The sequence below is a fragment of the Danio aesculapii genome, chromosome 16 (assembly GCF_903798145.1).
Source record: "Danio aesculapii chromosome 16, fDanAes4.1, whole genome shotgun sequence".
Lineage (NCBI taxonomy): Eukaryota > Metazoa > Chordata > Actinopteri > Cypriniformes > Danionidae > Danio > Danio aesculapii.
The window spans coordinates 665872-680834 of NC_079450.1; the positions used below are offsets into that span (position 1 = coordinate 665872).

General features: G+C 43.7%; 1 protein-coding gene across 1 annotated transcript in view; it reads left to right on the forward strand.

The window, feature by feature from the left end:
* Positions 1-14488, forward strand: part of LOC130243674 (DENN domain-containing protein 4B-like) — a 37550-nt gene extending 23062 nt beyond the window's left edge. Inside the window, 8 exon segments of the mRNA XM_056475941.1 lie at positions 336-606; positions 2967-3074; positions 3679-3854; positions 5056-5443; positions 6037-6136; positions 6715-6880; positions 7138-7196; positions 11741-14488. Of these exon segments, the coding sequence (XP_056331916.1) occupies positions 336-606; positions 2967-3074; positions 3679-3854; positions 5056-5443; positions 6037-6136; positions 6715-6880; positions 7138-7196; positions 11741-11886 (1414 nt within the window). The 3' untranslated portion in view covers positions 11887-14488.
* The last annotated feature ends 475 nt before the right edge of the window (positions 14489-14963 follow it).

Genomic DNA, 14963 nt, shown 5'->3' on the forward strand with positions numbered 1-14963 from the left:
GGGTACCTGTGTGTGTGTGTGTGTGTGTGTGTGTGTGTGCGTATTTTTGTGACATGTCAGGACCCAAATCTGTATAATGGCATGGGTATGACACGGTATTACAATAGAAAGGTGAAATATAAGGACATTGGTGACGTCCTCATTTCTGAAAAAGCTTCTAAACCCCACAGGATGAGTTTATTCAGAGAGTAAAGCTGCACAGTCTCCTGTGATGGTTGGGTTTAGGGGGTAGGGTGGGGTGAGGGCAGTACAAAATACAGTTTATGCAGTATAAAACAATGGAAGCCTATGTAATGTCCCCGCATTTCACTAAAACAAACATGTGTGTTCTGCAGGTCAGTGGAGGTGAAGGAGACTCTGAACCGCAAGTCTGTGGATGAAAACTACAACACGGTTTCGTCTCCGAGCCGCGGTCTGGCTGGAAAATTGCAGCAGCTGCTGACGCCGACGCGTAACCGAGCGTCTGTTCGCCGTGCCGCCAGTGTGGATGACAGACGAGCCAATGGGAACACTCGCCGCGCACACGAGCAGAAGCCCTCACGCAAGAGCCAGATGGCGGAGAGCCTGCTGAAGGCCAAAGAGAGACTCTACAACGCCACCTCTGAGGTGTGTGTGTGTGTGTGTGTGTTTTAGATCAGTTTTTGGTCAGTTTTTAGGCAAGGCTAGTTTATTTATATAGCACATTTCATACACAGTGGCAATTCAAAGTGCTTTACATAAACAGAAATAAAAGAGACAATAGAAAATAGAGACAAATAGTATAAAAACAGATTAAAATGTGTTAAATGTGTTATAAAATAATAAATAAGAAGAGAAGACACAATGGTGTGATCTGTGGGCCATAGCACAGTGCTAACACAGTAAAGGCACAGCTAAACAGATGTGTGTTCAGTCTGGATGTGAACTGAACTTGGACTGAACTCAGTCATGTATTCAGTGAGCATATCTGTAATGTATTGAGCTCCTATAGTAGGCCATTTAATGATTTATAGACCAGTAATAATACTTTAAACTCTATTCTGAATGTGACTGGGAGCCAGTGTAAAGACCTGAGGACAGGTGTGATGTGCTCTGATTTCCTGGTTCTGGTCAGAATTCTGGCCGCAGCGTTCTGGATGAGCTGTAACTGTCTGACTGTGTTTTTGGGAAGGACAGTGAGGAGGCCGTTACAGTAATCCACCCTGCTGCTGATAAAAGCATCACAGAAAGTCCTCACTGAAAGCATCTGACTCCTGCAATGTTTTTGAGATGATAGTATGCTGATTTACTAACTGCTTTGACGTGACTACTGAAACTCAGTGGTGTAAAGTAACTAATTACAAATCCTCAAATGACTGTAATCGAGTAGTTTTTTCAGGAATTGTAATTTACTGAGTAGTTTGTACTTTTACTCTTACTTGAGTACATGTTTAGTGCAGTATCAGTACTTTTACTCCACTTCTGTCCTTCTACCTGCAGTCTCTACTTTATTTTTCTTGTCTATGAAGATTATAAAATCTGTCCTGTGATTCCCAAACTGTACATAGAAGATAAATCGCCTCATAATGAACTACCTCAAGACATGGGCCATTTATTATTGCAGCAAACTGTTTGGAAGCATCCAAGTGTCCAAGAATATGTCCAAAATCTTTACACACATTGACCCAGAAAGTGTTCAAATGCATGTCACTGATGAGATGATGACAGATGTTTACTGTATGAAGACCGAAATAGCCTTAAACACCCAGCAGGCACGAGACGTCAACATGACGTCAGATTGACGATGTACCCTAACGTCACGGGGACGTTGCATTTTGTTTAGAAATGAAAATCATGTTGACGTCAACCCAACATCAATGTCCAACGTTCAACCTAAAACCAACCAAATATCAACGTCTAATGATGTTACAGCTAGACGTTGTGTGGATGTCACCACTATGACGTCTATCAGACGTTGGATTTTGGTTGCCATACCTGATGAATGAATGTCAGTATTTGACGTCAATATAATATTGAGTTTAGATGTTGGGTCGACGTTGGATTTTGGTCACTGTCCAACACTACCTAAGATCAACCAAATATGAATGTCATTTGATGTCGTTATTGGACATCAAAATAACGTTGTCTTTAGATGCTGGCGAGACATTGAACTTTGGTTACCTGACATCACAACCTTAATCTAACCTAATATTAACATCTTATGACGTTGTGTGCCTGCTGGACAATCACTAAATGCACTACAGAATGTTACGTTTACACACACACATGCACAAATGACATGTAAACACATCAGCTTCTCACAGCGTAATACTCACTACTCATGAGTACTTTAGAAAGCTCTATTTTTTACTCATACTTTGAGTAATATTTACAACAGATACTGTTACTCTACTGCACTACATTTTTAGGTAAGTAATGGTAGTCTTACGTGAGTATGATTTTCAGTACTCCTTCCACCACTGCTGAAACTCAGATCTGACTCCAGAGTCACACCAAGACTCTTGACCTTATTGTCTGTTGTTTGACCTTTAGAGCCAAGGTACGCATTCACCTGGAGAAGCTCAACTCTGTTCCCAAACACAACTTCAGTTTTCTCTGTGTTTAACTGAAGAGTTTTAGATCAGATTTACATCAGATTTAGATCAGTTTTAGATCAGATTTAGATCAGATTTAGATCAGTTTTAGATCAGTTTTAGATCAGATTTAGATCAGATTTAGATCAGATTTAGATCAGATTTAGATCAGATTTAGATCAGTTTTAGATCAGATTTAGATCAGTTTTAGATCCGTTTTAGATCAGATTTAGATCAGTTTTTCATACATCTTTAGATGAATCTTTGCTCAGGTTATAAATCATTTAAGATTTGGTTTTTGATCAGTTTTTGATCATTTCAGATCAGTTTAGATTGGATCAGTGTGTCGTGTTCTCATTTGAGCCTTAAGGTGTTATTAACACTGTGTGTGTGTGTGTGTGTGTGTGTGTGTAGAGCTCTCTGTCTGTTGGGAGTGACATTGACATGGCTGACATGCAGACGCTGGCGGTTCCTCTCAGGAAGTCCTGGACTCTGCACAGGAAGCAGGCGGCATTGAGGTGTGTGTGACGTAACGTTGATTATCCGAACGCTAATCATGGTGATGTGCCAGTCTAAAACAGTGTGTGTGTCTCTCTCTCTCTGTGTACGTATCTCTCTGTATGTTTTTCTGTGTGTGTATGTCTGTACATGTGTTTGTGTGACTGTGTGTCTCTCTGGTAATGTGATTATATGTGTGTGTATGTGTTTGTGCATGTGTTCCTATATATGTATTTCTGTCTCTCTGTGTGTATATATATATATATATATATGTGTGTGTGTGTGTTTGTGTTTGTGCATCTCTCTGTGTGTATATGTGTGTTCGTCTGTCTCTGTGTGTGTGTATGTATGTATGTATGTGTATATATATATATATATATATATATATATATATATATATATATATATATATATATGTGGTGTGGTGTTTTGTCTCTCTCTCTCCCTCTCGTGTGTGTGTGTATATATGTATATATATATATATATATATATATATATATATATATATATATATATATATATATATATATATATATATATATATATATATATATATGTGTGTGTGTGTGTGTGTGTGTGTTTGTCTCTCTCTCTCTCTGTGTGTGTGTGTGTGTGTGTGTGTGTGTAGGTGCTGATGTCGAGCTGTTCGCTGTGCCGCAGCTGTAATTCTCTGGTGTATGATGAGGAGATTATGGCCGGCTGGTCCTCTGATGACTCTAACCTGAACAGCACCTGTCCGTTCTGCTCCGCCCCGTTTGTCCCGCTGCTGAACGCCGAGATCTGCGACCCGGGGCCCGTCTGCAGGTAACACACACACATTCTACACCAGTGGTCCTCAACCCCCGGGCTGCGGACCAGTACCGCTCTGTGGATTAATTGGTACCGGGCCGCACAAGACATCATGAATTATTTCAGGTTTATGAATTATCTGAAGTCTGAAGGATGTTTTATTCTGAAAGTGAGCGTATTCTCTCACTTACATCTCATCACATGAGCGCCCAAATTTAATCCACAAGCAGCAGAATGAGTAAGGAACAGACGTGTCTGGAAAGTTTCTTTGCTTAGGGAAAAGGCCCGGTGAAGGACCCACTAACGGAATGGATCCGCAACCCATTAGTCAACAAATCAGGTGAATCCAGTAAGAAGATCGACTGCTGGAGATCCCACATGACGCCAGCCCTTCAGCTGCTGTTCGCATATCGCATCTTTTCTAGAGTTCACACAAGTTTGTTCTTTCCAATGGAGGTGTGCGGCATGAGCGTACAAGTGGTGTGACACGCTCGTACCTTCCAGACACACCCTGCTGAATGAATGCTGTGAGCGCACCGCGAGTCATGTGATGAGAACTGAGCGATCAGCTTCAGCATGTATGGAATACACACATTTAGTAGACTAATTACCTCAGACACACACACAGAACACACAAACACTGCAGTGCTGTCATGTTGTCCAGCAATAAATGTGTATCAGAGTGACAGTGTGAGGTCCAGCCCAGCTAGTCTCATGACGGTGTCTACTGGTGGATGAAGGTTCACTGCATGTTCGGTCTTTCCAGTGCACAGTTTAGTTGATCAGTTCCCCTATAGCGCATGTGTTTGGACTGTGGGTGAAACCGGAGCACCCGGAGGAAACCCACACCAACACAGGGAGAACATGCAAACTCCACACAGAAACACCAACTGACCCAGCCGAGACTCAAACCAGTGACCTTCTTACTGTGAGGCGATCATGATACCCACTGAGCCACTGTGTCGCCCGTTACATGGGCAAATACAAACAAAACTAAATACGTAACGTCTGTTTCCTTCAGTTTATGTAAAGAACATGCCGATAATAAGAGATCTGTTACTTCACCTGCTTACAACAGTGGAGACATTTCTCTGAACTGAACATGATCCTGTAAGAACACTGAACTGTTCAATATTAGACATATGAATAAGCATATTAAATACAGACAAAAGAGAACACAATATATTTAAAAATGTGTGTGTGTGTGTGTGTGTAGTACGGAGCGCGGGACTCTGCATGCGGAGGATGAGCTGGAGAATGCCATGCGTCCCCCTGCTGGCCGAGACGACACACTGCAGCACCTGTGCAACGGCAGCAGAGAGGCGGACTCCAGCTCCGAAACCAGCAGCCAATCAGAGAGCAGTGTGCCGTCGGGTGGTGGAGCCCCGCAGGTGACCGTGGAGTACCTGAGCCCGCTGGTGCTGCGCAAGGAGATGGAGAGTCTGCTGGAGAACGAGGGTGAGGGTGTTCTCTCTCAGGTCCTCTTGCTGGACAGCCACTCCATCATCTTCTGGAACCTGGTGTGGTATTTTACCCGCCTCGGCCTGCCCACCAACCTGCCACACCTGCTGAGGGCGTCGCCACTGACCGCTGCGTTTACACAGGTGAACACACACACACACACTCTACAGGTGACCACACACACTCTACAGGTGTCCACACACTCTCTACAGGTGACACACACACTCTACAGGTGACACACACACTCTACAGGTGATACACACACACTCTACAGGTGACCACACACACTCTATAGGTCAACACACACACTCTACAGGTGACCACACACCCACACACACAGACACTCTACAGGTGACCACACATGTGACCACAGATACACACACTCTACAGGTGACCACACACACTCTACAGGTGACACACACACTCTACAGGTGACACACACTCTCTACAGGTGACCACACACACACTCTACAGGTGACCACACACACTCTACAGGTGACACACACACTCTACAGGTGACACACACACACTCTACAGGTGACACACACACTCTACAGGTAACACACACACTCTACAGGTGATCACCCACACACACAGTCAAACTGTGCAGAACTCAATAACATGTCCTTTAATTTGTGATGTCTGTGTGTAATTTAGCTTTCCAGAGAAGTGATCTGATCATTGCAGTAACAATGTGTGTGTGTGTGTGTGCGTGCGTGTGTGTGTGTTTCAGCAGGGGCTGGAGGGTGTGTCGGTGCGTGTGCGTTTGCTGTGGGACACTCTGAGTCCAGATACGGAGCAGTGGCCGCCGCTCTACATGCTCTGGAGGATCCACAGTAAGAGCTGAGCAGAACACACACACACACACACACACACACGCACACACACACACGCACACACTCAGGTTTGAGTAAGGTCATGTCTGTTCTGAAAACTGCTCGTGACAGCCAAATGTTGTCAGTGTGTGAGAACGCGTCCCCATAGCGACTGATGTAAAACAGCAGTGTGTGTGTTGTCAGGTGTGCATGTGTGCTTCAGTGTGAGTGTGTGCTTCATGCTTCTGTCAGTCTATGTCGCTCCTGTCTCTGTTCATCTAAAACTCCACATCTATAATCCTCTTAGTCTATGCTGACATTATCTTCAGCAGCTCAAACACTCTAATGGCTAATGGACAGACGGCTGCTTCTCACTCAGGGCTGCTGTTTATGCTAATGAGGGAGAGATGGGCACTAGTGGGCGGGGCTTTCCCCCTCTGATGACACGTACAAAGGGAGAATGTCAATCAAAGTGTTTCATTCATCAAGTCTGATTAGAACAGACACAATTAACTCATGTTGATCATTAGAGGCTGCTGGAGATACTCACACACTGCTGCAGTAATCATTGTGTGTGTGTGACGTCCTCTGTCCTGCAGGTGGCGCTCTGGTGCGCAGCTACAGCTGGAAACACCACAATCACCCGTTCAGCCTGAGCTTCCTGGAGGAGCTGCTGCGCTGGATCGGCATGAACGAGGTGCACAAGGCCATCACACACTTCCTGGAGACGCTGGCCAAGCAGAACACACAGCCACGCATACAGAGGTGTGTGTGTGAGAGAGAGAGAGTGAGTGTGTGTTTGAGTGTGAGAGAAAGACTGTGGGAGTTTGTACATGCGTGTGTGTGTATGAGAGAGACATAGAGTGTGTGGATTTCTTTGTGTGTCTGTGAAAGTGTTTTGGGTGTGTGTGTGTGTGTGAGTGTATGAGAGAGTCATATAGTGTGTGGATTTGTGTGTGAGAGAAAGAGTGCGTGGTGTAATCCTCAGTGCTGATGTGTGTGTGTGTGTGTGTGTTCTGCAGGAGTCTGTACAGAGAGATGCTCTTCCTCACTCTGGCTGCTATGGGTAAAGATCATGTTGGTGAGTTGATGACAGCAGCGTGCACTAGGGTTGGGTACCCAAAATAGCACCGGTGTGGATGTAACCGGTAAGCACCGGACTAAATCAGGATATGAACTTCAGTGCCACTGGTGCTGTGACAAGGTCAGAAGAATCAAGGGCTACATCAGAGGCACACTTAGATATGCACTGACACACATCTCTGAACGGGCCATGAAACCCCCCCCGTATCTCCACAGGGTGTGTTCACACCAAAAGTCAGGAAAGTGGGCGTGTCTAGCTCTGTTTAGGGGGAGTGTCTGGGGAGGGAAAGAGGGAGGGTTTTGCATAAAAGTGGGAGTTTCCGTTTGGGCACGCGCTGAGGCAAAACAACACACAGATGCAGGGGAGAAAGACAGTGACTGTGTTTACATGGACATCAGTAATACAGTTACTTGCCAAATCATTAAATGGTGGACTTTACCTGCAGTTTGGCTCTTTCACTTTCATTCAGGAACATTTCCTGCATGCCCCCCGTGACAAATGAGATAGATTCGAGGACCAGCGAATCAAGAGTGTAGTTTTAATGGAGTGTCTGATACCGCACGGCGAGTGGGAGAATAACACCTCCGCATCTCTCTGTAACTTAGATGCTCTGGATAGGTAGTGTCAGAAAACTGTGTGTGTATAGTCTATCCTGTCACAACACGCGGTGACGATAATAGTTTGATTGCGGTGTTTACAGTCAGAGAGCAGCATTTACAGCAGATCTTTCAGTCGATAATATTGTAGTGATATTACTGTAGTGTAAACTGAGTAACTCAATCATTCTGACTAAGGTCTGTCTTTAAACACTGAAAGAGTACTGCTGACCATACCAACTCACTTAGCCTCTGAATAAACATTAACAGAGAGCATGATCACACACACTCAGCAAATCTGTAGAGACAGGACAATCAGCACCAACTGGAGACGCGTCTTTATTTAAGAGGAGACGAGCAGTAAATGCAGGTTTCACCATTTCCAGATGCGAAAAGCTCTCGGGTAAAACATGTTCTGTACAGACGTATTTCTGCGACGTGTCGCGTGAAAACAAAACCTTCATTACAGCACATTTATAAACACAACACTGATGATCCACGTCTCTGAACAATTCTTGTTCCTCCACTTGTTTTGGCAACACAACATGGCGTCTCTCTGCCGTCTGAACACTGTAACAGGTAAAAACAGTCGTCGAAGCTACCGTATATATTAATGAGGTTACACCTCATTCACAATAGAGCGCGCTGATTGGTTTGAACCAAGTCTTTCTCATGAATTAATGCTGCACACTCAGAGACGTCACGATGTACTCAGGTACAGACATCCAGTCTTCACGCTGGAATACACACACGGATGTAATCGCCGTGACGCAGCTTCAAATATTCGTTTCAAACCGGAAGAACAAATTTGCTGGAAATAACGCAAAAACAACCAATATTCAGTTGTTAGTGTAATATATGTGTCCTCATAGTGTTTATAGCAGCGTGGGACACAGATATGACTGTTAACAGCTCAACACATGTGTTCTGGGGTTTCGTGACTCTTTAACATCTAATTCTAAACCACTTTGAGGGATACTGACACCGTCGACGATGTTAGGTGTTTGTTCTTGTTGCTAAGAGAATGTACGTACGTAGGAAATGCTCGTAGTACAGCGCACACGGTGAGCGACTGCCTTCAGATTCATCAACACATGATCGCGGTCATCAAATTTGCTTAAACTAAGCGCTCTAAAGTGTGGCTGTATTTCACAAGCAAGGATTCGTGAAGCAGACGCTTTACAAGACTTGCATTTAAGGGCAGGGTTCCCGCGGGTCCTTCAAAAGTCTTAAAATGTCTTCAATTTAAATTCGGGAAATTAAGGTCTTAAATTGTCTTAAATTTACCGTAAAGTGGCTGTTAGGTATTACGTTTTAAGCCAGTGTCCTTAATGACAATAGGGAAGCACAGTGGTCCACCGTAAAACATGTAATAGTTGATTAATTTAGTATGTGTGAAACAGCAGAGAAATGACCGTCTCCGTCATTTATTAGCTTATTATGGTAGTTCGGCTATAGACGCTTACGTCTGTCTGCACCTGCATGCTGACATTATGCAGTTGTCGAGGTGAGGTTCAAAATGCAAAGATGGGAAAGTGTAAATTTAACAATGAGGCAATGTGTAAATTCTGCAAAAAGAGCTTTTCATTAGGGACCGTGGGGCTCAAAGCCGTCGAGTCGCACATGAAAGGAGGAAAGCAACAGCGGTACATTGCCACAGCTAGTCATAGCGGGTCCAGGTTAATCCCTGCATTGTTTGCAGCTAGACCTAACAGTGTTACTAGCTCAGACTAGAGCTGAAGATATTTGACCAAACCTGACGGGTGGGTTCGGACTTAATTTCCATCATTTTAGACGGGGCTGGGTGGGCTTGGGCTTGTGCAGTAAATGAACAGTCATGTGATGCATTTCGATTAGCGCGAGGAAGTAATCAAATCATTTGTTCCAATATTAAAATCCATCCCTGCAAAGGTGAAACAGATGATGACGGAGGAGTCAGAGCGAATTTTGACTGCGGTCAGGCCAGCTGCTAGTTCAATAAGAACAGTCATTCTAGCCGCTTAGGTATTTCAGCGGTCGCTCATACACTGCATGTTACGGTAGAGCACTAAACAGCAATGTAAAGCTAGCTGACAGGAGAGATGAAATGAATGTTTTGACTGCTGGAAGATGAACAAACAAACCTATACCCATACCCAAAACATGCTAAATTAGCCAGGTCAATAATGCTCAGTGAGCGCAGGACTACGCTAAAGCCATTTACAGTGGATTCAATGATGTTCCCCTACAAAAACACACAGCCTAATCTTGATGAGTGAAGAACTTTCAAATTATAACTAAATATTAAAATTAAACCATAAAATCATAATGTAGACAGAGTATATAGGCTAATGTTGGCATTAATCTTGTATTATTCAGCTTCACCGTCACCTTAATGCAGATTATGAAGAGAAGTGGTAAAACAAATCCCACAGAGCCTTTATCCTAACATCATTTATCATCATTTTTAATTGAATTTGATAAGAAAGACTTGTTTTTATTGGTGTGTTGGCCCATTTAAAGGCTAAGTGTGTGTACCCAGGCCTATTTAGAGTGCTGAGATGTTAAGATGTTACAGGACTTCTTTTAGTTTTTGTTCCAACTTCTAAGTGGCCTATAGCCTGTGTTCTGAATCAGTATAAAACATATATATAAATATATATATTATATATAAATAAATGTTAAAACATATATAAAATATAAACGACTCATTCATGAAAAAAGGCAGAAGAGCTGTGTGCATGTGCACATCTGAATAATGTCGGGCTATAAACGGGTTCAGGCTTTTTAAAAGCTGTAAATCAATATGTACTTGTCGGGCTCGGGCCCTATAGAACCTAATTTTTTATGGCCCGATTACAGCTCTAGTTGAGACGCCACCTCACAGTCAGCTATAACAGTTTCATTTCACTGCCAGACACCCAAAAGGCAGGTACTGTGGGTTATCCATACCGTGACGAGGCACAGTTCATTTAAACCTAACGAGGACATTACATTGAGTAGCCTATTCCAAACAAATGATGACATTTTGGGTCTTAAATTATATTTGTTGAGGTCTTAAAAAGCATTACATTTGACTTTTAAAATGGTGCAAGACCCTGAAGGGGGAAACACAAACTTAACGAAACATTTAAACTCCAATTAAAACAGGAGTCTTCCAGCAGTCCTTACTTCATATTCTCATCCAATACCTGTTTATCACAGGACATGATCTATATGCTGCTGAAGGAAAGTGAAGCTGCTGAACTGCAGTTAAAGTGGACACATTCTGAAGGAAACGCCTGAAATTAGATGAAACTCCAGAGGAAATGTGGATAGTGTGCTGACACGATGACATTAATGGATCTGTGTGCTATAACATGTAAAACAGCATCATAAAAGGAAGATTAATAGAGCAGCTCATGTAGACACCTTCATCATATCATTGTCTTATTCAGGTTAAGGCAGATCGTTCCATTACTGATGTCCATGTAAACATAGTCACAAACCCCAAGCCTAGAAAAAAGGTCTTCCCTGATTGTGATGTCAGCCTATCCACAGGTTAGCAGTAAGCTAATGTAATGCTAACTGTATTATGCAAATCTTAAATTCACGCTAACAAACAAATGACCCAAACCCATTCAGATGTATGAACTGATGGACACTTTAAACTTTAATTATAATGCTCAATTAGAATCATTCACATATATGTTTTTGGCAAGTAAAAGATTTTTCTAGAGTCACACAACGTCATTTTGTGGCTCAAAAGTCTCGGTTCAGGCACCATTTTGGCACCGGTACCATTTTAGAAGTATCCATTCAGAACTGGTATCGATATAACATCAAACAATACCCGACCCTAGTGCACACACACACACACACACACACACACACACACACACAGTTCTGCTCAGAATGAAGAAGTGAAGATTAAATGCTGTTCTTGTATCTCTCTCTGTGTGTGTGTGTGTGTGTATGTGTGTGTAGCTTCGTTTGATAAGCGCTATAAGGCAGCGTATGTGCGCTTGAGCAGTTCAGTGGGTCGAGAGGAGCTGAAGAAGAAGAGAGTTCAGCCGCCCAGCGCTAAAGCCATCGACTGCAGACGCTGCTTCCTGCTGCCGCTCCACTGCTGAACACACACACACACACACACACTTAAAGACTCACACACACATTCACTATTACAGACTGCAATCATACACACTCTGCTTGTCTCGTTGTTCACTCAGTATACAGACACACACACACACACTTCTGCACAACCACTCACGCACTCCACTGGTTTCACATTAAGAATACACACACACACACACACACATTTACACAAACACATACTCTCACTCCTACACACTATTACACACTCCACTCATACACACACTCTGCTGGACTCTCCACTAGTTTTACACTGATAATGTATACGCACACACACACACACACAAACCACAAGTATAGGAACGCACACTCCACTCATACACACACACACTCTGCAGATCTCATTGTCACACTGAGTATAAACACACACAAACACACGCACGCACACACACTCTCCATCTCTCCCCAAAATATAGAAACACACACTCCACACATGAACACACTCCACTGGTTTCACACTGACTGCACACACACACACACACACACACACACTCTTTAGCCGCTTCTGCTGGCGTGTTCAGTGGACTCTCCTGCGCTGTGCAATGCATCATGGGAAATGGAGTGCTGCTCACAGCCGGCGCTCGGACACACACTTCCTGTCCAGACTGGCGCTCAGAGGAAGTGATGTCAGGGTTTACCTCGGTTATTCTGCTGCCTCGTGGAGCTCAGTGGCAGCAGAGCATCATGGGAGATGGTTTGTTTGCTGCTCATTCTGCACCTTCAGCTGGAGGAGACTGTCTGCATGGCGGACGCTTCTCTTCATCATCATCGTCTTCATCATCATCGTCTTCATCATCATCGTCTTCATCTTCACTCACAGTACAGATGATTTCAGCATTACAGCACTGTTCATCATGTTGACCTGTACACAAGTGTGTATGTGTGTGTGTGGGTGTGTGTGTGTGTGGGGAAGACTGTGTTTGTGTGAAAGTGTGTGAATGTGCACACATGTACGCATGTGTGTATGCAACCTTTGTGTTTGTATATGTTTGTGTGTATGTACATATGTATGAGAGTGCGTGCGTGTGTGCGTGCGTGTGTGTACATATGTATGAGAGTGTTTGTGCGTGCGTGTGTGCGTGCGTGTGTGCGTGTGTGTACATATGTATGAGAGTGTTTGTGCGTGCGTGTGTGCGTGCGTGTGTGCGTGTGTGTACATATGTATGAGAGTGTTTGTGCGTGTGTGTGTTTGTGCGTGTGTGTGTGTGTGTGCGTGCGTGCGCGTGCGTCCGTGTGTGTGTGTGAACCGTTTAAAGAGTTTTGAGTGCATGTATGTAAAGAGTGTGCAGTGTGTGAATGCGAGTTTGAGTGTGTGTGTGTGTGTGTGTGTGTGTGTACATATGTATGAGAGTGTTTGTGTGTGTGTTTGTGCGTGTGTGTGTGTGCGTGCGTGCGTGCGTGTGTGTGTGTGAACTTGTCCGTTTAAAGAGTTTTGAGTGCATGTATGTAAAGAGTGTGCAGTGTGTGAATGCGAGTTTGAGTGTGTGTGTGTGTGTGTGTGTGTGTGTGTGTGTGAGTGCGAGAAAGTGTTTGTGAGTACGTAGGTATGAGAGTATTTGTATGTGAGTGTGTGTGATTAAGCATATGTGAGAGTGTGTGAGAATATATTTTAGAGTGTGTGTCAGTATTTGTGTGTGAGCGCATGGATGTGTACAAGTGAGTTTGTGTGAAAGTGTGTGAGTGCGTGCACGTGTACGCAAGTGTGTATGCGACCTTGTGTTTGTATGTGTGTGTGTGTGTATGTACATATGTGAGTGTTTCTGCATGTGAGAGTGTGTTTGTGTGTGTGTGTGTATGCATGTGTATGCTAGTGTGTGAATGCGAGTTTGTATGTGTAAGTGAATGTGTGTGTGTGTGTACAGTATGTGTGTGTGTATACTGTATGTATGTATGTATGTGTAAGAGAGCAAGACAGCATGTATGTAAAAGAGAGTTTGTATGTATGTGTGTGTGTGTGTGTGTGTGTGTGTGTGTGTGTGTGTGTGTGTGTGTGTGTGTGTGTGTGTGTGTGTGTGTGTGTGTGTGTGTGTGTGTGTGTGTGTGATTAAGCATATGTGAGAGATGGAGAGTGTGTGAGAATATATTTTAGAGTGTGTTAGTGCAAGTTTGTGTGTGTGTGTGTGTGTGAGACAGAGAGAAAGTGTTTGCGAGTGCATACATGTGTATCCAAGTGTGTGTAAGTGTGTATGTGTGTGTATGTGTGTGTGAGAGAGTTTCTGCACTTGTATGTTTTTGTGTGTGTGTGTGTGTGTGTGTGTGTGCGTGTGTGTGTGTGTGTGTGTGAATGTGAATCATGGTTCATGAGGGAACTCTAGGATCCTTTAGTCTTAATTTGAGGAATAATGAGGAATTCTGCCACCAGAGGAAGTGATGTCAGAGGAAGCTGTAGTTCCTGCAATAATAGCGCAGCATGAGGGACGTCCACTTTGTGTTTTGAAACTCCAAACTAAGAGAGAAGAGAGAGATTATAAAGCTATATTTAACTGTTCATGTGTTTGCTGTGCTAATTTATATTGATGTGACCTTTGACCTTTGTTGTGAATGTTGTTTTGTTTTTTAAGAAAAAGAGTTTTAAGACCTTCATTGACGCTGTCTGTTTCCTTCACGTGCGTGCGTGTGTGTGTGTGTGTGTGTGTGTGTGTGTGTGTGTGTGTGTGTGTGTGAAAAATCTATATAAAGTAAAATAGAAAACCATTACATAAAACAGGGGCGGCACTGTGGCCTCACAGCACTCAGGACACTGGTTTGAGTCCCGGCTGGGTCAGTGTGTGTTTCTCTGTGGAGTTTGCATGTTCTCCCCATGTTGGTGTGGGTTTCCTCTGGGTGCTCCGGTTTCCACCACAGTCCAAACACATGCGCTATAGGGGGATTGATCAACTAAATTGGCCTCAGTGTATGAGTGTGTGTGAATGAGTGTGTATGGATGTTTCCCAGTGATGGGTTGCAGCTGGAAAGGCATCCGCTGCGTAAAACATGTGCTGGAATAGTTGGCAGTTCATTCCGCTGTGGCGACCCCTGATAAATAAGCCAAAGGTAAATGAATGAATATTTGATATTG